The sequence below is a fragment of the Lactuca virosa genome, chromosome 2 (assembly GCF_052849685.1).
Source record: "Lactuca virosa cultivar CGN04683 chromosome 2, Lactuca_virosa_CGN04683_v6, whole genome shotgun sequence".
NCBI lineage: Eukaryota > Viridiplantae > Streptophyta > Magnoliopsida > Asterales > Asteraceae > Lactuca > Lactuca virosa.
In genome coordinates this window covers 184,597,273-184,616,060 of record NC_136427.1, presented here as the reverse complement: position 1 = coordinate 184,616,060, position 18,788 = coordinate 184,597,273, and the positions used below count along the sequence as shown (strand labels likewise).

The 18,788-nt window shown below is 40.6% G+C and overlaps 2 protein-coding genes across 2 annotated transcripts; both read left to right on the top strand.

Moving 5' to 3' along the window:
* The first annotated feature begins 258 nt into the window (after positions 1–258).
* Positions 259–1,314, top strand: LOC145158020 (uncharacterized). Its single transcript, XM_079076983.1, has 2 exons — positions 259–337; positions 656–1,314. The coding sequence occupies exons 1-2, from the start codon at positions 259–261 to the stop codon at positions 1,312–1,314; spliced, it is 738 nt and encodes a 245-aa protein (XP_078933109.1).
* A 2,929-nt stretch (positions 1,315–4,243) lies between these two features.
* On the top strand, positions 4,244–4,720 carry LOC145158019 (uncharacterized). The gene has a single exon (XM_079076982.1). The coding sequence runs from the start codon at positions 4,244–4,246 to the stop codon at positions 4,718–4,720; it is 477 nt and encodes a 158-aa protein (XP_078933108.1).
* Positions 4,721–18,788: the final 14,068 nt, after the last annotated feature.

Genomic DNA, 18,788 nt, shown 5'->3' with positions numbered 1-18,788 from the left:
CGTAGGATGATTAATGCTTCAAGTGGTGGTGACATCTTCAACAAGACACCTCAAGAGATAAGATTACTTTTTGGTACCATTTCTCAAAATCAAAGAAACTTCGGGCCTTGAAATGAAATGAAGAGAAATTCTCCACAAGTGGTTGGTGAAGTTAGCAACACCCAACACTTGGAATCAAAGCTCTTGGATTTAACTAATGTGTTAAGTCAAATGGTGGTGGGATGTGGTTAAAAATTGATGGTGTGTGGTATTTGTGCAATGACGGGGCATTATACGGATAAGTGTTCCACACTTGGAAGTGAACAAAAGGATGTTAATGCCATAGGAGGATATCAAGGTCAACCAAGAGCCATGGGATTTCAAAACACATACAACCCAAATTGGAGGAATAACCCAAACAACCCATACCCACCAAAGCAAAACCCACCAAATGTTATGATGAGAACCCAATATCCATAATATCATTCCCAAAAACCTCCATATCCACAAATATCTTATACCCCTCCAAATTACCAACAACCTCAACAGCAAGGCCAATAAAGTGGTAACAATCAAATGAATCTTCAAGAACTCGTTACTTCTCTTGCTCAAAGCCAAACCCAATTTCAACAAGAGACCAAGAACACCTTCTCCACCATTCAAGCATAAATTGGAGACTTGGCCACCGCTCTCAACAAGATAGAACAAAGGGATAAACTTCTATCTCAAATCGAGAAGAATCTGAATGTGAGTGAAATCACCTTGAAAAGTGGGAAAACACTTGGAGAAATCAATCCTAAAAGAGTTTCAAGAGAAGAAGAAGATGAGGTTAGTGTTGTTGAACCTTCGAAGGTGGTAGTTCCTCCAAAGGAACCGGTTGTTCCAAACATTGACCAACCCGAATTTTCCTACAAGACCATCAAGCCATTGGTCATACCACCACCTTTTCCCTCCTGGTTAACCCCCTCAAAGAAAAAAGAGGAGGAGAAAGAGTTTCTTGAGACTTTCCGCAAGGTCCAAATCAACATTCCATTATTGGATTCCGTAAAGCAAATTCCAAGCTATGCCAAATTTCTCAAGGTTTTGTGCACCAACAAGAGGAAATTCAAGGCGAATGAAAAGATTCAAGTCAATGGAAATGTGTCTGCGGTTATCCAAAAGAAGTTACCACCCAAATGCAAGGACCCCATAATGTTTGCTATCCCTTGCACTATTGGTGATTTGCATGTTGAAAGTGCCATGCTAGATCTTGGAGCCTCAATCAATGTCATTCCATACTCGGTTTTTCAATCTCTCAATGTTGGACCTTTGGAAGAAACCGGAGTAATCATTTAATTAGCGGACAAGTCAAGTGTATTTCCAAGAGGCGTGTTGGAGGATGTACTAGTACAAGTTAATCAACTAGTATTTCCTGCGGACTTCTATGTCATTAACCTTGAAGAGAAGACTCCTTCCAAGTCATCTATGATCCTCCTTGGAAGACCCTTCATGAATACCGCTCACACAATTATTGATGTCCATAACTTGTACTAGCACATCCTCCAAGAGGCGTGTTGGAGGATGTGCTAGTACAAGTTAATCAACTAGTATTTCCCGCAGACTTCTATGTCATTAACCTTGAAGAGAAGACTCCTTCCAAGTCATCTATGATCCTCCTTGTAAGACCCTTCATGAATACTGCTCACACAATTATTGATGTCCATAATGGGAAGATCACCATGGAGTTTGATGGAGACCATTCACTTCAACATCTTTGAAGCAATGAGGTACCCTAGCAACATTTCTCCATTGTATCGGGTTGATGTGATTGAGCCAATCACCCAAGAACTATTTGAGTTATCACATGGGGATATTTTGAAGATGGTACTCGACATGAGTCTTGATTATGAGAGTTTGAAGAAAACATTGGAAATGTATACATTGGACTTCGAAGTTGAAGATATTGTGAAGACCTTAGAATTTAACAAGTCAACAAGGAAAGATGTCTCTCAATTTGCCTTATCTCATTCTCCAAACAAGATGATCCCTTCGATAATCCACCCACCTACACTTGAATTGAAAGTCTTACCTAGCCACTTGAAGTATGCTTATCTAGGTAACGACGAAACTCTTCCAGTGATCATCTCCTCGCAATTGAAAGATTTTGAAGAAGACCAATTGGTTGAAGTTTTGAAAGATCACATAGAGGCCATGGGGTGGACAATAGCGGACATCAAGATGATAAGTCCTAATGTATGCACTCACAAGATCCTCATGGAGGATGATTGTAAGCCTAAGAGGGAAGCTCAAAGAAGATTAAATCCTCCAATGATGGAAGTTGTCAAGAAAGAGATAATCAAGCTCCTTGATATGAATATGATTTACCCCATTTTCGACTCCAAATGGGTTAGTCCGGTTCAAGTGGTTCCCAAGAAAACGGGAATCATGGTTATTGAAAATAACAAGGGAGTAATGGTACCCACTCAAGTTCAAAATAGACGGAGGGTGGAATTGATTATAGAAAGTTGAATTCAAGCACACAAAAATATCATTTTCCCCTTGCTTTCATTGACCAAATGCTCGAGAGATTGGCGGGCAAATTACATTATTGTTGCCTTGATGGATACTCGGGTTTTCATCAAATACCCGTTGCCCCTGAAGATCAAGACAAGATGAATTTTACATGCCCTTTTGGCACGCTTACCTACAAGCGGATGCCATTTGGATTATGCAATGCCCCCACCATATTCCAACGATGCATGGTGAGCATTTTCTCCGACTATGTTGAGAATATAATTGAAGTGTTCATGGATGACTTCACCGTATATGGAAATCCATTTGATGAATGTTTGGATAACCATAAGAAGATTTTGAAAAGGTGCAATGAGAAGGAGTTGGTGTAAAACTTTGAAAAGTGTCACTTTATGGTCAATCAAGGTATCATCTTGGGACATATCGTCTCCAAAAAGGGAATTGAAGTTAATAAAGCCAAAATTGATGTTATACAAACCCTTCCTTACCCAACGTGTGTTAGAGAAGTGAGATCTTTCTTGGGCCATGTGGGATTCTATAGGAGATTTATCAAAGATTTTTCGAAGATCACAAGACCCATGTGCCTCTTTCTCCAAAAAGATGTTGACTTTGACTTCAATGTCGCCTGTCAAGAAGCCTTTAACAAGCTTAAAGACTTGTTCACCTCTGCTCCCATAATCCAACCTCCAAATTGGGAGCTTCCTTTTGAAATCATGTGTGATGCAAGCAATTTTTCCATTGGAGCGGTTCTAGGTAAAAAGGAGGGAAAGGCATCACATGTTATCTACTATGCCTCCAAAACCTTGGACAATGCTCAAGCCAATTATTTTACCACCGAGAAGGAACTTCTAGCCATTGTATTCGCCTTAGAGAAATTTCGACAATGCCTTCTTGGGACAAAAGTGATTGTATACTCCGACCATGTGGCCATGAAGTACCTAATGACCAAGAAAGATGCCAAGCCACGGTTGATTCGGTGGATTCTTCTTTTACAGGAGTTCGATCTTGAAATAAAGGAAAAACACGGTGCCGAAAACCTAGTTGCGGATCACTTAAGTCGTTTGAATATTGGTGGCTCTTCTTCTTCCATCCTTGATGAATTTTCGGATGAACACCTCTTCTACATTTCATACACCATTCCATGGTATGCGGATATTGTCATTTACTTGGTTACTAAAGAAATTCCCCATACATTTAACAAGTACCAAAAGGCCAAGTTGAAAAGTGACTCTAAATACTATATGTGGGACGACCCTTATCTTTGGAAACATTGTCCGGATCAACTAATACGGAGGTGTGTTCACCAAAATGAGGTCGAATCAATCTTGAAGTTTTGCCATGAGTATGCATGTGGAGGCCATTTTGGTCAAAACAAAACCATGCAGAAGGTGCTAGAATTTGGACTCTATTGGCCAACAATGTCAAGAAATACCTATCTATTTTGCAAGAGTTGTGATAGATGTCAAAGAATGGGAACCGTATCCATGAAGCACGAAATGATTCAAAGCCCTATCCTCATTTGTGAGATGTTTGATGTATGGGGAATCGATTTCATGGGCCCATTCCATGTCTCTTTTGGTTATAATTACATACTCTTGGCGGCTGATTACGTCTCAAAGTGGGTGGAAGCAAAGGCTACAAGGCAGATGATTCTAAAACTTTCATTGACTTCTTGAAGTCAAACATTTTTGCAAGATATGGTGTACCAAGAGCCTTGCTGAGTGATAAGGGCACTCATTTTTGCAACAAAATGATGGAAACCATGATGAAGAGATATGGTTTCACACACCGGATATCAACCGCCTACCATCCACAAACAAATGGCCAAGCCGAAGTATCAAATAGAGAAGTCAAGCAAATTCTTGAAAAGACGGTCAAGACCACACGAAAAGATTGGAGCTTGAAGTTAGAGGATGCATTGTGGGCGTATCGGACCGCCTACAAAACTCCAATTGGCATGTCTCGATTCTGCCTCGTCTATGGAAAGTCTTGTCATTTACCGGTGGAATTGGAACAAAAAACATATTGGGCAATTAAAAAATGTAATTTCAATATTGAAGAAACCGGGAAGCACAGAAAGATGCAACTTCAAGAAATCAAAGAGTTGAGAAACGAGTCTTATGAAAATGCAAGCATCTACAAAGACAAAACAAAAGTGTTTCATGACAAGCACATCACTCAGAAACATTTTATTCTGGTTCAAAAGTTCTTCTTTATCATTCGCAGTTAAAGCTATTCCTGGGAAAATTGCGATCTCGATGGCACAGACCTTTTATTGTTATAAAAGTGTTTGATCATGGTGTGGTTGAAATTAAGAGTTTGGAAACGAATCAAATATTTAAAGTGAATGGGCATCATTTGAAACCATTTTATGAAGGCTTTGACACATGAGAATTCGAAAACGTAACATTGGAACACCCGACTTATGAAGATTGAAGGAAGCGGGACTATGCATTGGCAAAGACGTTAAATAAATGCATTGTGAATAAATAATATCCGCTTGAAGTTTTGATGTTTCTAGGCTTGAAGTTGGTAAAAAATAAGCATCTTGAGGTTTAAAAATGATCCTAGTAAAGTATGAAAGAAAATTGGAGCTTGTGGCCGAAAAATCGCAAAACATGTCAAAAAGATGCCATTTGCGTGACCAGGGTCCTCACCCACGCAAAGTTGCGTGACCCAACCCTCACCCGCGCAAATCTATGCTCAAAATGATCAAAATCATGGTGCTTTCTGATGTCTGCGCGCGACTGCTCCTTCACCCGTGCAAGTTTGCGATACCGGAACCCCACCCGCGCAGCCCGATGTGAGACTGACTCCCACCCTCTCAGTCCTTTGCGCGGCCAAGAACAGACAACATCTCCCTTTGTGCGACCACCCACCAACTTTCATACCCCGACCTGGACTCGATCCAACTTCAAATCCTGCTCATCTCCAAACCCGCTAACCTACCTGTGCCTTGCTCCCAACCCTCTACACCACCCGACCCCGACCCATAATTGACCCATCTTTATAGCCCCCTCAAACCATCGGCCCACCCCTTTTCTCCCGTCGAACGCAACTCCACCCCATCATCATTGCAACCGTCGATGAATTCAACTAACCACCACCATCACCGGTCGGCTCTGCCGGCCTCACCGTCGACTCTCGCCATCAACCGCCAACGTCCGCCATCCACTTCCCTCCTTCCTCTCCAACCAACAACAACGATCTTCCTCCTCCCTTCGTCGTCAGACTTCAACTAACCATCATCACAACCTTCCTCCGCTACTGCATCCACGACTACAACCCACCACCCTTACCTCCAACCAATTCCGACCACTTCACACCCTTTTTTCACCGGGAAACAGCAACCCCGCCACCACCTCTTTCACTCGTCGGCAAACCATAAATCCCTCACATCTCCGACAAATTTCAATAAAAATTCAAAATTTCTTGGGGCATTCTTCACAAAATACTTTTGGGCACACCGATCTACAGTCAGTTTGGAAAAATTCGCTCGCCGGAAAAGCTAGCCTTGCTACCGGCCACCGTCTGCTGCCGCCGCCGGCCGCCGCCCCTCATTTTGACGAAAAATTCCAAAATTCTTGTTTCTCACCGGAGATTCAAAAGACTCAACCTTGCGGGTCAAATTCAAGCTTGGGGTGCGGTTTTAGCGGTTTTCTTTTCGGGTGTCGACACTCAAATTTGGTATATTCCTTTCAATTTTATTGCATTCAATTTATAATTTTGCTAGACTTATGCTATACATTAGTGTGCTTAGAATTGACTTGCTTTGAATTAACTGGATTACATTGCCTTGAATTGTGCCAAATTGCAAGTTTGGAGTGTTTGCTCGGTTTATATTTATATTTCTATTTGAATTGATTGGATTGGTGTGAGGCGAGTGTGAGGGATAATATTGGTCAACTTTTTGTCTTTGCTAGGTTCTATTAACATGTACAATGGGAAAGAACAAAAGCATTCACACGTCTCATGGTTCTTCCCGCGTAGCTCAAACGTCGAGATCATAAAAAAAGTCTCAACTGAGCATGTCGATCGTGATGGTAACCCTGCCCTCACTAGTGCACAAATTAAGCAATTCAAGTCAAACATACAAAAATGTGCAGTTCGAGCCACCAAATTTTACCACCGGGAGTCGACGATAAACCTTGACATTGACGATTGTTTGCAACAAATGTTCCTCAACATAGGTTGGAGTGCTTACCTAGATATTTCCGCGCGCACATACAAACAACCCACGCTCGAGTTCCTCTCCACTTATGCACGGGATGAGGTGGAGGTGCTCACATTTATTTAGACTCCAGGGTCGGCAGCACCGACTCACATATGAAACCCTCAACACTATCATGGGCACATACGACTACCACAAAACCGACATTTACAGTTATCAATGGCCTCAATTCAAGAGTTGCCAAACGTAGAATTTTGGACCCGACTCACCGATCTTTCAAACTTTAATCCAAGTCGACAAAAAGATCCTTACATTATCCATCCTTGTTAGAGAACCGCATACCGGATTCTTTCAACTTACATCTTCGGTTGCCACGAGCCGGGACAAATAAACACAGTCGAGCTATATTTCCTATATTTCACGTCTCACTCTCATTGGTCTTGTCCCGGTTTTGCCACTTTCTTCTTGGACAAATGTGACAACATACGCACCAGGACCATAGGCGAGATTTGTATTGGAGGGCTTATTACCCTAATTGGTTTGGGTGTGGGCCTTCAGTTTCCCGAAACGAGTATGTATCAGTGGATGACCCACCTATCTACCTCCTCGTCTGCGTAGCTCTCACCCGGATGGAATTGTTGCTGCCTGCCGGCAATGGCAATTACTTTTGGCTCAATCATGCCAAGGAATCAGTCTACATTTTGCCACAATTCCAGCCATAGCCTGATTACCAGCAGTTTTCACTGCAGCACGAGCCAGGATCCGAGCTTCCTCTTGGTATATACAGTCAGCTTGTTGCCTCGCGTTGTAAGGGCAACCAAAGTGAAGCGACCATTCGGCGCATCGAGGAGCAGCAGGCTTGCGCCAACAACTACATGGAGGATCTTTGGCATCATTTTCGGGCCGAAGGCGGTTACCATCCTCGCGGGCCTCCACCACCTTGATCCCGGTATAATCCTTCCCTACTCTCATCGTAAGCATTGAGGACAATGCTTAATTTTAAGCTTAAGGTGAGGTATTCTTATCTTTTATTTTTGATTGCATTTAGGTTGTATATAGTTGCATTTAGAGTAATTCATTCAGGGCATTTATATATAAAAAAAATTGCATAAAAAAATCAAAAATATTGCATATTTTGTTTCTTTCTTTTCTAATTTTCATACTTTTTAGTTGCATTCTAGCCTAAGTTTCATGCATTTTTATTCTCTCTTGTCTTCTCATCCCTATAGGTACCATAGCTCCGAGTCATAAATATTGAATCATAGATTGGTCCCGAGTCTTGATATGTAATTCCTTGTATTGGATAAATGGGACACGCTTTGAGCCTTACATACCACTTTGAGACCGCTTGTGTGGGGGTCTGCAGGTAGCTTGATTGGGTCTAGGTGTGAAGGGATGTGGTTGGTCAGACCAATGTGTGCGAGCAAAGATTAGCCGGGTAAGGTATTTTGAAGACATTGAAGACTCGCATCTTGGTTTTGGGGGGGAATACCCCTTAGTAGTCCCGAGTCTCGTCCGAGCCTTACTTAGTTAGATTCTCACCACCTTTTTAAGATAGGTCATCATTTTTCTAAGGGTCTAGAGTAGATAGTTAGATAGATTTTGTTTATCACACCTTATATTAAGGTGCTTGATGAACTTTGAAGCGGGTCCCCCAACTCATATTTTTGGGACCATGTTTTTTTGGTAACACCCATTTTTGAGTCATTTCCCACCCTTTTTTAGCAGATCTTGACACATTATCAATGATCATTCAGTGTTCATGTTAGCCTCTTTCCATTACTCCATTTTCACACTATTAGAGTCCTATGGTATATGGTGAAATTCCTTAGACCTTCCAAGAAGAAACACAAGAAGAAAACACAAAAAAATGAAGAAATTGGAAAAAGCGAAGACATTAAGAGACAATGAAGAAAAGAGCAACACAAAAAGAACAAGAATCCAAGTTCAACTTCTCTCAAAAAAATAAAAAAAAAATAAAAAAAAATTAAATAAATAAGGGAGAGTAATAAGAAGACAGAAGATCAAGCAGCAAGGAGACTGAAGACCAAATAACAGAAGTTCAAGATTGAAGATTTAAGTTGTTAGGTTTGGATTTAGGTTAAGTGGATTTTTCATTATTTTTATTTTATTTTTGATTTTAGTGAGAAAAGGCAATGACGATGAGACGGTAGATCGTAAAGGATAGTACAAGGGAGAAACCCCTGAAGCCGGATGTTTGACCGGAGGCCGTGCTACAAAACCCTATTTCATTACTATACACTTTAGCCTATAAAATGTAGGAATCATCGTGTGTGAAGAGGCGCCTTTCCTTCATGTATTATGGTTTGCATTGGTGATTTAAAGTGCCCCCACTGGGCGTATCCTCTGTTTCCTTTGTCTTGCACACCGCGACTACATCCAGACGTGATCTGTTCGCCCTTCAAGTGGTTTGAGAATGTGGTTACGGCTTTAAAGCAGGGAACATTTTGAAGATGTGTAGGGTCCATACAAGACTGATTCTGACCATGCTGACTGATGTTAACCAAGTTCTATGGTATCTTTCTTTTTTCCTTTTTAGTTTAGCTCATCCCGAGCTCATTTTAGTCTTGTTCTAACTTGGGGACAAGTTAGGTTTAAGTTTGGGGTGATTTGATAGTTTTTTTTAGTTCATTTTTTATAGTTTATTTTAGATTTTTTAACCTCTTTTTATTAGTATTGCATTGTATATTCTTTATTTTCTTTATCATGGACCGTGTTTGGTACTTTCTATTTTGCATGAGATATTTTCAGGGTTTTGGAGCTCGTTACAGTTGTAGATTAGCTTGGAGACGGGCTTTGTGGGCTTTCGAGGCATTATTGGACTTTCTGGATCCATCAAAGAGGAATTAGGCTTAAAATGTTGAAGACTTGGATGATTTGGGCTTATGAAGATGGGTCTTGTATTCTTATTTTGGGCTTGGACTATCCATATTTTAAAGCTTGAAGATGATTGGCCAGATTTGAATCATGTGAGGTGTGGAGGAGACTAAGGTAATCTTGGAAGTGGGGTGGTGTAGTGGAGAAAAAGAGCCAATAACATTCCAGCATCATTTGTGAGGGTGGAGTCTCAGTCGCGCAAATTTGCGAGGGTACCCGCACAACTGTACACTTTTGGGCATTTTGCTCACCATTTACTTTGGGGGTTAGGTCTAGCAGCTCATACTTCGATTTTCCACCATTAGAGACCATTGGAGGCGATTTTTGGGAACTTGATACACATTCTTCTCATCTTTCTACCAGTTGTTAGTTTCTTGATGCAAAAACCCTTTTGTGATTGTTATTTTGTTGCCATGAGTGGCTAGTTTCTCCATTTTGGTTAACTTTGGCTAAAACCCTTGGATATTTGTGGTTTTTGAAGGATTCATGCTTAATTTTCATTTTGAAACATCCCAAAAATACGGTCCAAAAATTCCATTTTTAAATCATTAAACAAACCATAATTATCAAATCATTTCTTTCATAAACATAAGTTGTTTTCTCAAAACAGAGTATTAACTCAAAACATGCTTATTTTATCAGAGTAAAACATCCCGTGCTAAACTTCTTGGTGTGTGCGATGCAGTCATCCCGAGCTTTTCCCTCCACTACCGGAAGTACCTGAAACCAAAACTGAAAACCGTAAGCACAAAGCTTAGTGAGTTCCCCAATCTACCACATACCATACACATAATCACATACTGGGCCCCCACCCGCTGCATTGGGACTTGCCCGGCATCGGGCCCCGCCCGGCATCGAGCCCCGCTCGGTATACAAATTTGTCTCTCTTAGGCCCCGCCTGTCTCTGGACCTCGCCCGCTATACATAAACAATCATACAAACATGCTAATACACAAAGAAACATACTCTACTGTACTCCTGATCTAAGGCCTCGCCTAACTCGGGCCCTGCCCCCGGTCTGCTACTGATGAGTGATGGAACCCCGTCCACACTCCTGCTGATAGTGAGATACGGGCCCCCGCTCACACTCATTTCTCTCCAATCATGGAACTCGCCCCTACTATGCTAATATTGGGATATAGAACCCCATCCACACTCCGCTAGTGATGAGATACGGGACCTCGCCCACACTCACCTCCCTACCAGGCATATACAAGTATCACAAAGACAACAAGTATAATCTAACATGCACATATAAATTTTCCTCGGGCTTGCCCCGGCATCGGACTCCAGTCCGGAACATACTACCATACAAACATACTTCGGGCTTTCCCCGGCATCGAACCTTGGTCCGGAACCTATCATACCGACACATGCAAGAATCACAAAGACCTCTAGCATACTAACATTCCTCGGGCCTCGCCCGACATTGGATCGTGATCTGGAACATATAACATACAGTGCCTAGGGCTAACCCCTGGGTCTTCCTAATATACACAAACATAATGGGCCGACATTGTGGCCTTAGACCTATGCACACTGTGAGGAAACTCACCTTGCACTGTTGAAGTCCTGCTGATACTTCTCTGGCTGCTAACTGGCAATTCCTCGAACTGCTGCTCCTTCGGCTCCCCGAACTATCATTAACAACATGACACTTAGTCCCAGAATGTCCTCAAAGTCAAACTAGGTCAACCGTGGTCAAAGTCAAAGTCAACGGTCAAAGTCAACGCTCCGAGTTGACTCAAATCGTCGAGTTGCTCCATCAACTCGTTGAGTTCTAAAACTCAGAATCCTGAAATCCCGATCCAACTCGACTAGTCATTCCCTGACTCGCCGAGTTCCTTGGCTACTCCTGGTCACGGTTTATCGAATCAAGTCGTCGAGTCAGTCCTCAGACTCGCCGAGTTCTTCCGCAAACAAAATCGGTATAACTCACTCCAACTCGTCGAGTCCCTTCCTGGACTCGCCGAGTCCCTCGTTTTGTTTGGGCCATCTTAACAGATTAAGCCCTTACACTTCAGATCTAGACTCCAAACTTCTCATGCACTCTGGAAATACTACTAGAGGGGAAAAGTTTCCAACTTTACCCATTAAAACCTTTCCTACAAGGGTTGAGCTCAAACCCTAACTCCTTAAGACATAAATTCTTGTCCAAAGGCCATAACATTCCAAACTAAAGCATATCAACATAGATCTAGGCCTTATACACCAGAAGAATACATAAAGTCTCAGCCTTTTCTTCCATGCATGGCCTTTTGGAGCTTAAAAGGCCATAACAACTCCTTAAAGCTTGCATGAGGGTTCCAATGGCATAAAGTTTTCACCTTTATGCCATAACAACCCGTAATGATCCCAGATCTGATGAAATCCTTGTTTGGGATGTCCAAATCTTAAAGGCTATCATTCTTGGACCAACAACCTCATAAAGGAGAAAAAGAAGAGATCTAATGAACTAATGGCCAAGATAGAAACTTGATTACCAGAAAATGAAGAGGGTAAAATGTTGGTTTTGGATCTACTAACTTCTTTCTGAGTCCTCAAGCTTCTCCTCTCTTTACTAGCTTCAAAACACCAAGTATGCTCCAAAAATGGCTCACAAGCTCATGGAAGGCACTAGGGTTTCGAGATCTAGGGTTTTGGATCTGGGGGCTGAGAAGAGGCTGATGGGAGGAGAATAAGATGCTTAAATAGGGCACCAAGTCCCGGATTTAGGGTTTCTCAAACCCTGACCAACTCGCCGAGTTGGTCCCCCAACTCACCGAGTAGGTCACTTAACCCGCGTCCCAAAACTCGCTCCTACTCGTCTAGTCATCCCTCTGGACTCGACAAGTAGACTTCTTGACTTGAGGTTTTCCTTTCCTTTCTAGGTCTTCTGAATTCGGAGTGTTACACATTTATCTTATGTTTATGATTCTATGTCATATTTCGTATGCTTGTTTAATATTTTAATCATGAGATTGGTACTTGAATGAGCAATTGTTGGTTTATTTCTTTGGTTTAGCATTGAATCACTGAATTTACTTAGAAGAATGGCTTTATGATGGTAGAAATAATCTCTAGCTTATGAATCATGACTCCTTTATGGATATGTAAGCATTGACATCCTCTAGGAATTGGGGATTCTTTCATTTTTAAGGCTAATCAACTTTCTTGGGTTTAATTTCTTCAATTGAATCTTTGATTCTGACTAAGAAGGTGTGTTGTGGGCTTTCCCAACCTCCGTACTACCTATGAGGAATCTTAGCATATCATGCTTCATGATTTCTATAACCAATTTGGGATGAATGATAAGCTTTATATTAAATCCTAATGATAAACACACAAATGTTTATTGTGTTGAATTGCCTTGGTTGACCAATTCTATCCAATATTTGAGCATCTCACCATCTTGCTTAATTACAAGCTTTTTAGTTATTCAAGTCTTTTAGTTTTCAAGCAATCACAAAAACCCCCTTTTACCATTATATTACGTTTTATTTGCAAACAAAGGGTATAATTTGCTTGGTGGACTTGACATCCCACCAGCGAATACCTTAGGTTACATGCCACAACAATTAAATAGTTTTAGAATGATTGATTTGGCCATATTACGTAGCTCCTGTTTGAGTCCAACTGTTGTAGTGTATGATCTTTCAGTCGAAGGACTATTAATTTTGTTGCATGTAATTGTGTTCATAAGATAGTTAGTTAATATTGGTAGATGTTTTCTTCCGCAGCTGATAGCTCGGTAGGGTAGAAATTGCTAGTGATCTATGAGATTAGCCGTGTGTTCTCGTTCGAGCGTAGGTCTATGTGATTAGATCGGTTAGTTGTGGTCATAAATAATGACTTGAGAACCTTGAGAAAATTCTTGGGATGAGTATGGATAAGTGTGGAAGGTAGTATGAGCTCGTATTACTAAAATCACATGATCCATACAAGGATCAGGAAAAGTCGAAAAGGTTTCTAAGGAGCTGGTTAAGGGTAGATAACATGGTTTGGCACCATGATTTGTTGTAGTGTGTTTCCGTCATTATCGGTTATGGTTGTTCAAGATGAAGATGAGTCTGACAATTGTTTGGGCCTTAGTGGACATGGCAGATTGGGTCTGAATGGTGCAGACCTGTGTGATTTAGCTGGTTCTAAGGTCTTGAGGGCCTTGTAGAAGCATTGACAATGTGTGTCGTGGGACTCAAGTGGGAAACGATTGTGATGATCAACTCGAGGATTGTAGGCTGAGGCTGAATGGTTGGCCGATGGCTTGGGATGTAGACCTAGCACGAGATTCGTGAATGGGTTGAGGTTCAAGAACCACTAACATAAGAGATTAAGGCTTTGGATATTCGTTTGGAAGGAGTAGATAGTTGCGGTTGTCATGAAGATTGTGGGAATGAGCAAGAGTGTTCTTTTGGTATGGTTTCCTTGAGATATTTCACACAAGGGCGAGAGAGTCATTTATGTTGAGACTATAAAATTAGAGATCAAGGGTCTGATTTCTTTGAAATCATTTAGGTCATATTCTAGATGATTATTTCAGGTAATAAGGAAAGGTGATTTGAGGCCAACAACTTCTGTTGTCTCTAGTGTGTCCCGAATATGAGAGTGGTGCCTCATGTATTTATGTTGATTTTTACAAAGAGTTATATGATGAGAATTTATAGGTGAGGTGTGTGGTTAGTCCATGTGTGCTAGTTAGAGAATTGGTGTTATGGTGGGACCGTCAGAGTTATTGCTTATGTATCTACATGGGATTCTTAATGTTTAGAGGCGGTAATGCTTGGGAAAGTTTCTGAGGTCTCCATCTGAGATTCAGAGTTTCCTTAAGTTTGGTTGGTTATTATCTGAAGGGCCATCTTATGTTGTGTTATGCATTATGATAGTCAAGGTTAGTAGGTATCTAGTTGAACTAGTTTGACGCTTGGTTGTTTGTAGATGTCAGTCGGTAGTAGTTAGAACCCTAAGTAGGGAGAACCGATTATTATGATCGTAGGATCAACAGACTGTTTGATTTTGTGGTTTCAATACATTGGGTCAGAGGAATCTATAGTTCAGATATGCGAGATTTTTGGTTTGGGTTTATTGTTGCATAAGAGAAGGAAGGAAGGCTACCATTGAAGTGCTTGTGGTGAGGAAGTTTCCTCGTTACATTTCTCAAGGATCCACTGGAATCTTTCATGATCTGAAAGAATTCAAGAATTGGTCAGATCGAGGGTGCATAGCAAGTGCGATCAGATTATATCTTCAAGAATGCATGGGTTGTCCTCACAATAGGAAACTGTTGGGCAAGGAGATCGTTGTAACCAGTAGATCCTTTCGGGAACGCCAAGTATTTGGTCAAGGAGCGTTTGGGCCGCTCAGGTTGGGTATTGGTTATTGAGAGATTGGTTATCTCGTAGTATGGATCACTATCTATGGTCAAGGATGGGCAGTTGTTGCTGTCGATCAACTTCAAAGTTTGGTATGTATATTTTTGCGTGGGCATTGTTTAGTAGTGTGTGGGATCATTGGGTTTAGTTTGTTGACTAATTTTTGATTGTTGATTATCATGTTCATCGCCAATAGCTGAGGTTGTTCGAAGATTTTGAGTTTTATGAGTTGAAGGTACTATTGATGCATCAACCTTTCACCAAGTTCTGTCAGCTGTGTATCTAAGTTTCAGGATAAGTGAACCCTTGGTTGTTCGGTTATGGAAATGTTGTTTCTACTAGGCACATGTTTATTAGTTTTCATTGGTTATTAGGAGTTTGGATGTCGGAGTGGCATTGTTCAATTTTCCAGGTGTGACCTCAGGTCTACACATAGTTCAGTTTGGGATGTCACATCTACATGGTTGGTATTTAGGGTCGCTCCGGTCGTGGTTCTAACAATATTTCTGGATAACTTTGGAATTTTTTTTTCCGAATTTTGAAGTTTTATCAAGTTAGTTGTGCACAAATGGAATCTTCTTTGTTTTATTTAAGTTTTGGGATCTTGTTTCGGTTGTTTATGAGAATATTTCCATTTGCGGTTGAGGATTTGAAGTAGACTGAATAAGATAACCTAAGAACATTTGGTCTAAATTTTTAACAAGGTTCTTGTTTGATTTATTGCTTTCAGATTTGAATAAGCGTTCAACCGTCTATTTTATTTTTTAGTCATGTGCAATCATGATGTCATCTTGTGTTGTGTTAGCGCCAATCTAGATTGTGGTGGCGTTTTCATGTTATTGAGTTGTAAGGATTGGGCTGCGTTTGGCAGGTGTTGGTGGGATATTGATGTTGGATTTGGTGTCTAAGCCCATAACTATAATTGGGATGTACTTGACCCGATTGTAGCATGGTCCTTTTGGGTTGCCTTCACCAGTGCAATTTGATAGGATGGACTTTTGAGAATAAGGTTATTTATGATTTATTAATATATTACAAGTATAATATATTAATATGAAATCATATTATTTAATTAGTATTGATCAAGAATTAATTTGGAATTAATTTTGTGATCAAAAGAGACTAATTAAATATATGGGGATTGATTGTGTAAATCAATGATTCTTATAGTGTGGGCTAATGATCCATGGTTATTTAGGATGGGCTAAACCAATGAGATAGTCCATGGATAGTCCATGGAGGTTTAACCCATGGAGCCTATGTAATATGAAAGGTCATTAGGGTTTACAAGGTGTAACCCTAGCATTTGCTACACTATAAAAGCACACCCCTAGAACCAAAATTGGTTACACCATCATTCTAAGAAGTTTGATATTGATTTTATGCTAAGTAAATTATTCTCTCAAGCCTCCTCTTGCTATTGGTGTTTGTGATACATTAGAGGCACCACACTTGAGGTGTTCAAGCTTTCAAAGGTCAAGAACTACAAGTCCTTCTAAGAGGTAAGTTATATAACTAGTTGTATTGCTCAATTGTCAATTGGTATGCTAGTTAGGATGAATGGTTTGGAAAATTGAAAATATGCATGTATAATTAGAGAAAACATAGATCCAAAGCATCCAGGGTTGCATGTGCACCATAGGAGTGTTATAGTGCTCAAAACCCAACAGTGGTATCAGAGCTTAGGATTGTTTTTTGTTATACTTGATGCTTGTTAATTTTCAAAGTTGAAAAAATCGATTTTGTGTTATACTGATGAACTCTATAAGGGGAGTATAAGGTTACTGCCTATAAAATGGTGGTTTAATGGGTGTCCACTCTCACCCACCGCTTCCTTGACTGGTGGAGGGTCGTTAGCCGAACGGGTAAGATAGGACACTAATTCTCATTAAAAGTATAATGATAAATATAAAGTAACTAAACTTTTATTAAATCCCAATCTTAGTTACTTTAGGAAAATGTGAAAGTGGTGCTAATCCATGAAATTACACTTTGCACCTTGTTAAGTCGTTAGTGGAGCGTGTGTGGTTAACCGGCACAATAATCTGGGACTGACAATGTGTGGCAAAGGGTAGCTTGATGTTAATCATAGATCGATAGAGCGTGTGTGGTTAACCGGCACATTGATTAGGTGATTTGTAACATTGAGTGTACCAAGCTAATTTGCATGGTTATTCACACCTTGTTTGTGATCCTCGGCATCGCAGTCACAAACTTGAAGGGCACAATCAAGATTTAAACATGTCATTGAAAAGTTCAATGAATCTCAAAGGATCTAGGAATTTCAATCTAATTAAAACTTAATAATTTATTTCGTTTTTCATGGTGGAAATTGGTAAATCGTCATTTACCTACCTTCAAATATTTTACAATTGGATTACGACATCCCTTTTCGCGATTGTAGAATATTGTGTTGGGTCCTAGCCTTAATATTTCATTTGGGTGTAATATTAAGGATTATCATCTAACCTAAACTTTGTTCTTTTTTTTTTCAGATGTCTATCCCAAACAATGCTTCCAACCCAATCCCTTCAAGCTCTTTGTCCCTCATGAACCTATGTGGGAGGGTCATTTTCGATGGCTCGAACTTCAATGACTGGATTCTAAACATCCAAATGGCTATTCGCTACGAGGACAAAGAATATGTCCTAGATAAAGATCTTAAGGAGATTGATGTCACCACTGCTACTCTCGAACAAATCGCTGAACATACTACTAATGAGAGGGATGCGACAAAGGTGTCGTGTCTAATGATTGCTACCATGACTGCTGAGCTACAGAAGTCCTATGAGGACTACTATCCTTTTGAAATGTATCAAGACTTGATGGAAAGATACCATCAAAGTGCTCGGCAGGAAAGGTATGAGATCATTTGACAACCCGATTTTTTTTTAAAAGCCCAGTCAATCAACTCAAATGAGTGTCAAACTCACTGGTAATGAGTTCTAGCCTAGTTAAAGGTCATTCTAAGGAGTTTAAGCCAAAGTACACTTAAGGAATGAGTGTTAGAATGTACCTGCTAGAGACACTGTCCAAGAAATCAAACATTAACCTCATCAAAGAGAGTTCACGGCCACAAGACCAATGAGTTTTTGGCCGTAAACTCATGTGGCCATAAACTCTAGTGTATATATATGGTCCTTGGTTATTTCTACCCATTCTTTCACTTTCACCTCAAGAACACTTGAGTTCTCTCTTAAGTATCATCCCGAGTTTCATCTTTGATCTTCAAAAATCGTAAGTGTTCTTTCTCTAGTTTGTTGTTAATCCTTCTTAACTAGCTTCATCCTCATGATTCATCCATGGAAATCATGTTTTCTTAGATCTTCAAGTTTCACCAAGAACACACACTAGTGTTCTTGGCCAAAATCAACCATTTCAAGCTTCTAGATCGTAAGTACTCTTCCCTATACTTCATATCTACTTAGAAGCCTTGAATCACACCCTTGAAACATGCATTTCCCAAGAACATCTTGAGTTTACGGCCCAAGATCTCCCTTGGCCGTAAACTCAATGTTATGGCATTTAAGGGCCATAAACCCTCCTAGATGCAAAGCTAGTGACCCATAACCCTTCCTTGATGATTGTAGGACCTTAAACCACACTCACTTTATAATGTCCATGAGTTTACGGCCGTAAGCTCCTTGCTTGGCCGTAAACTCATCAAAAGCCTCAATAGAAGTGGTCTTTCTCATACTTGTGTAGAGCAAAAGTCCCTAAAGCTTCCCTAGCATTCAAACCCACATTTAGGCATGTTTGACCATGAGTTTACGGCCGTAAACTCCCTTGGGCCGTAAACCCATGGTAGTAAACTCAAGTTAGTGCCATTCCACTTCCCTTTTATGAATCACATGTGATTCCAACACTTGGTCAAAGTGTTT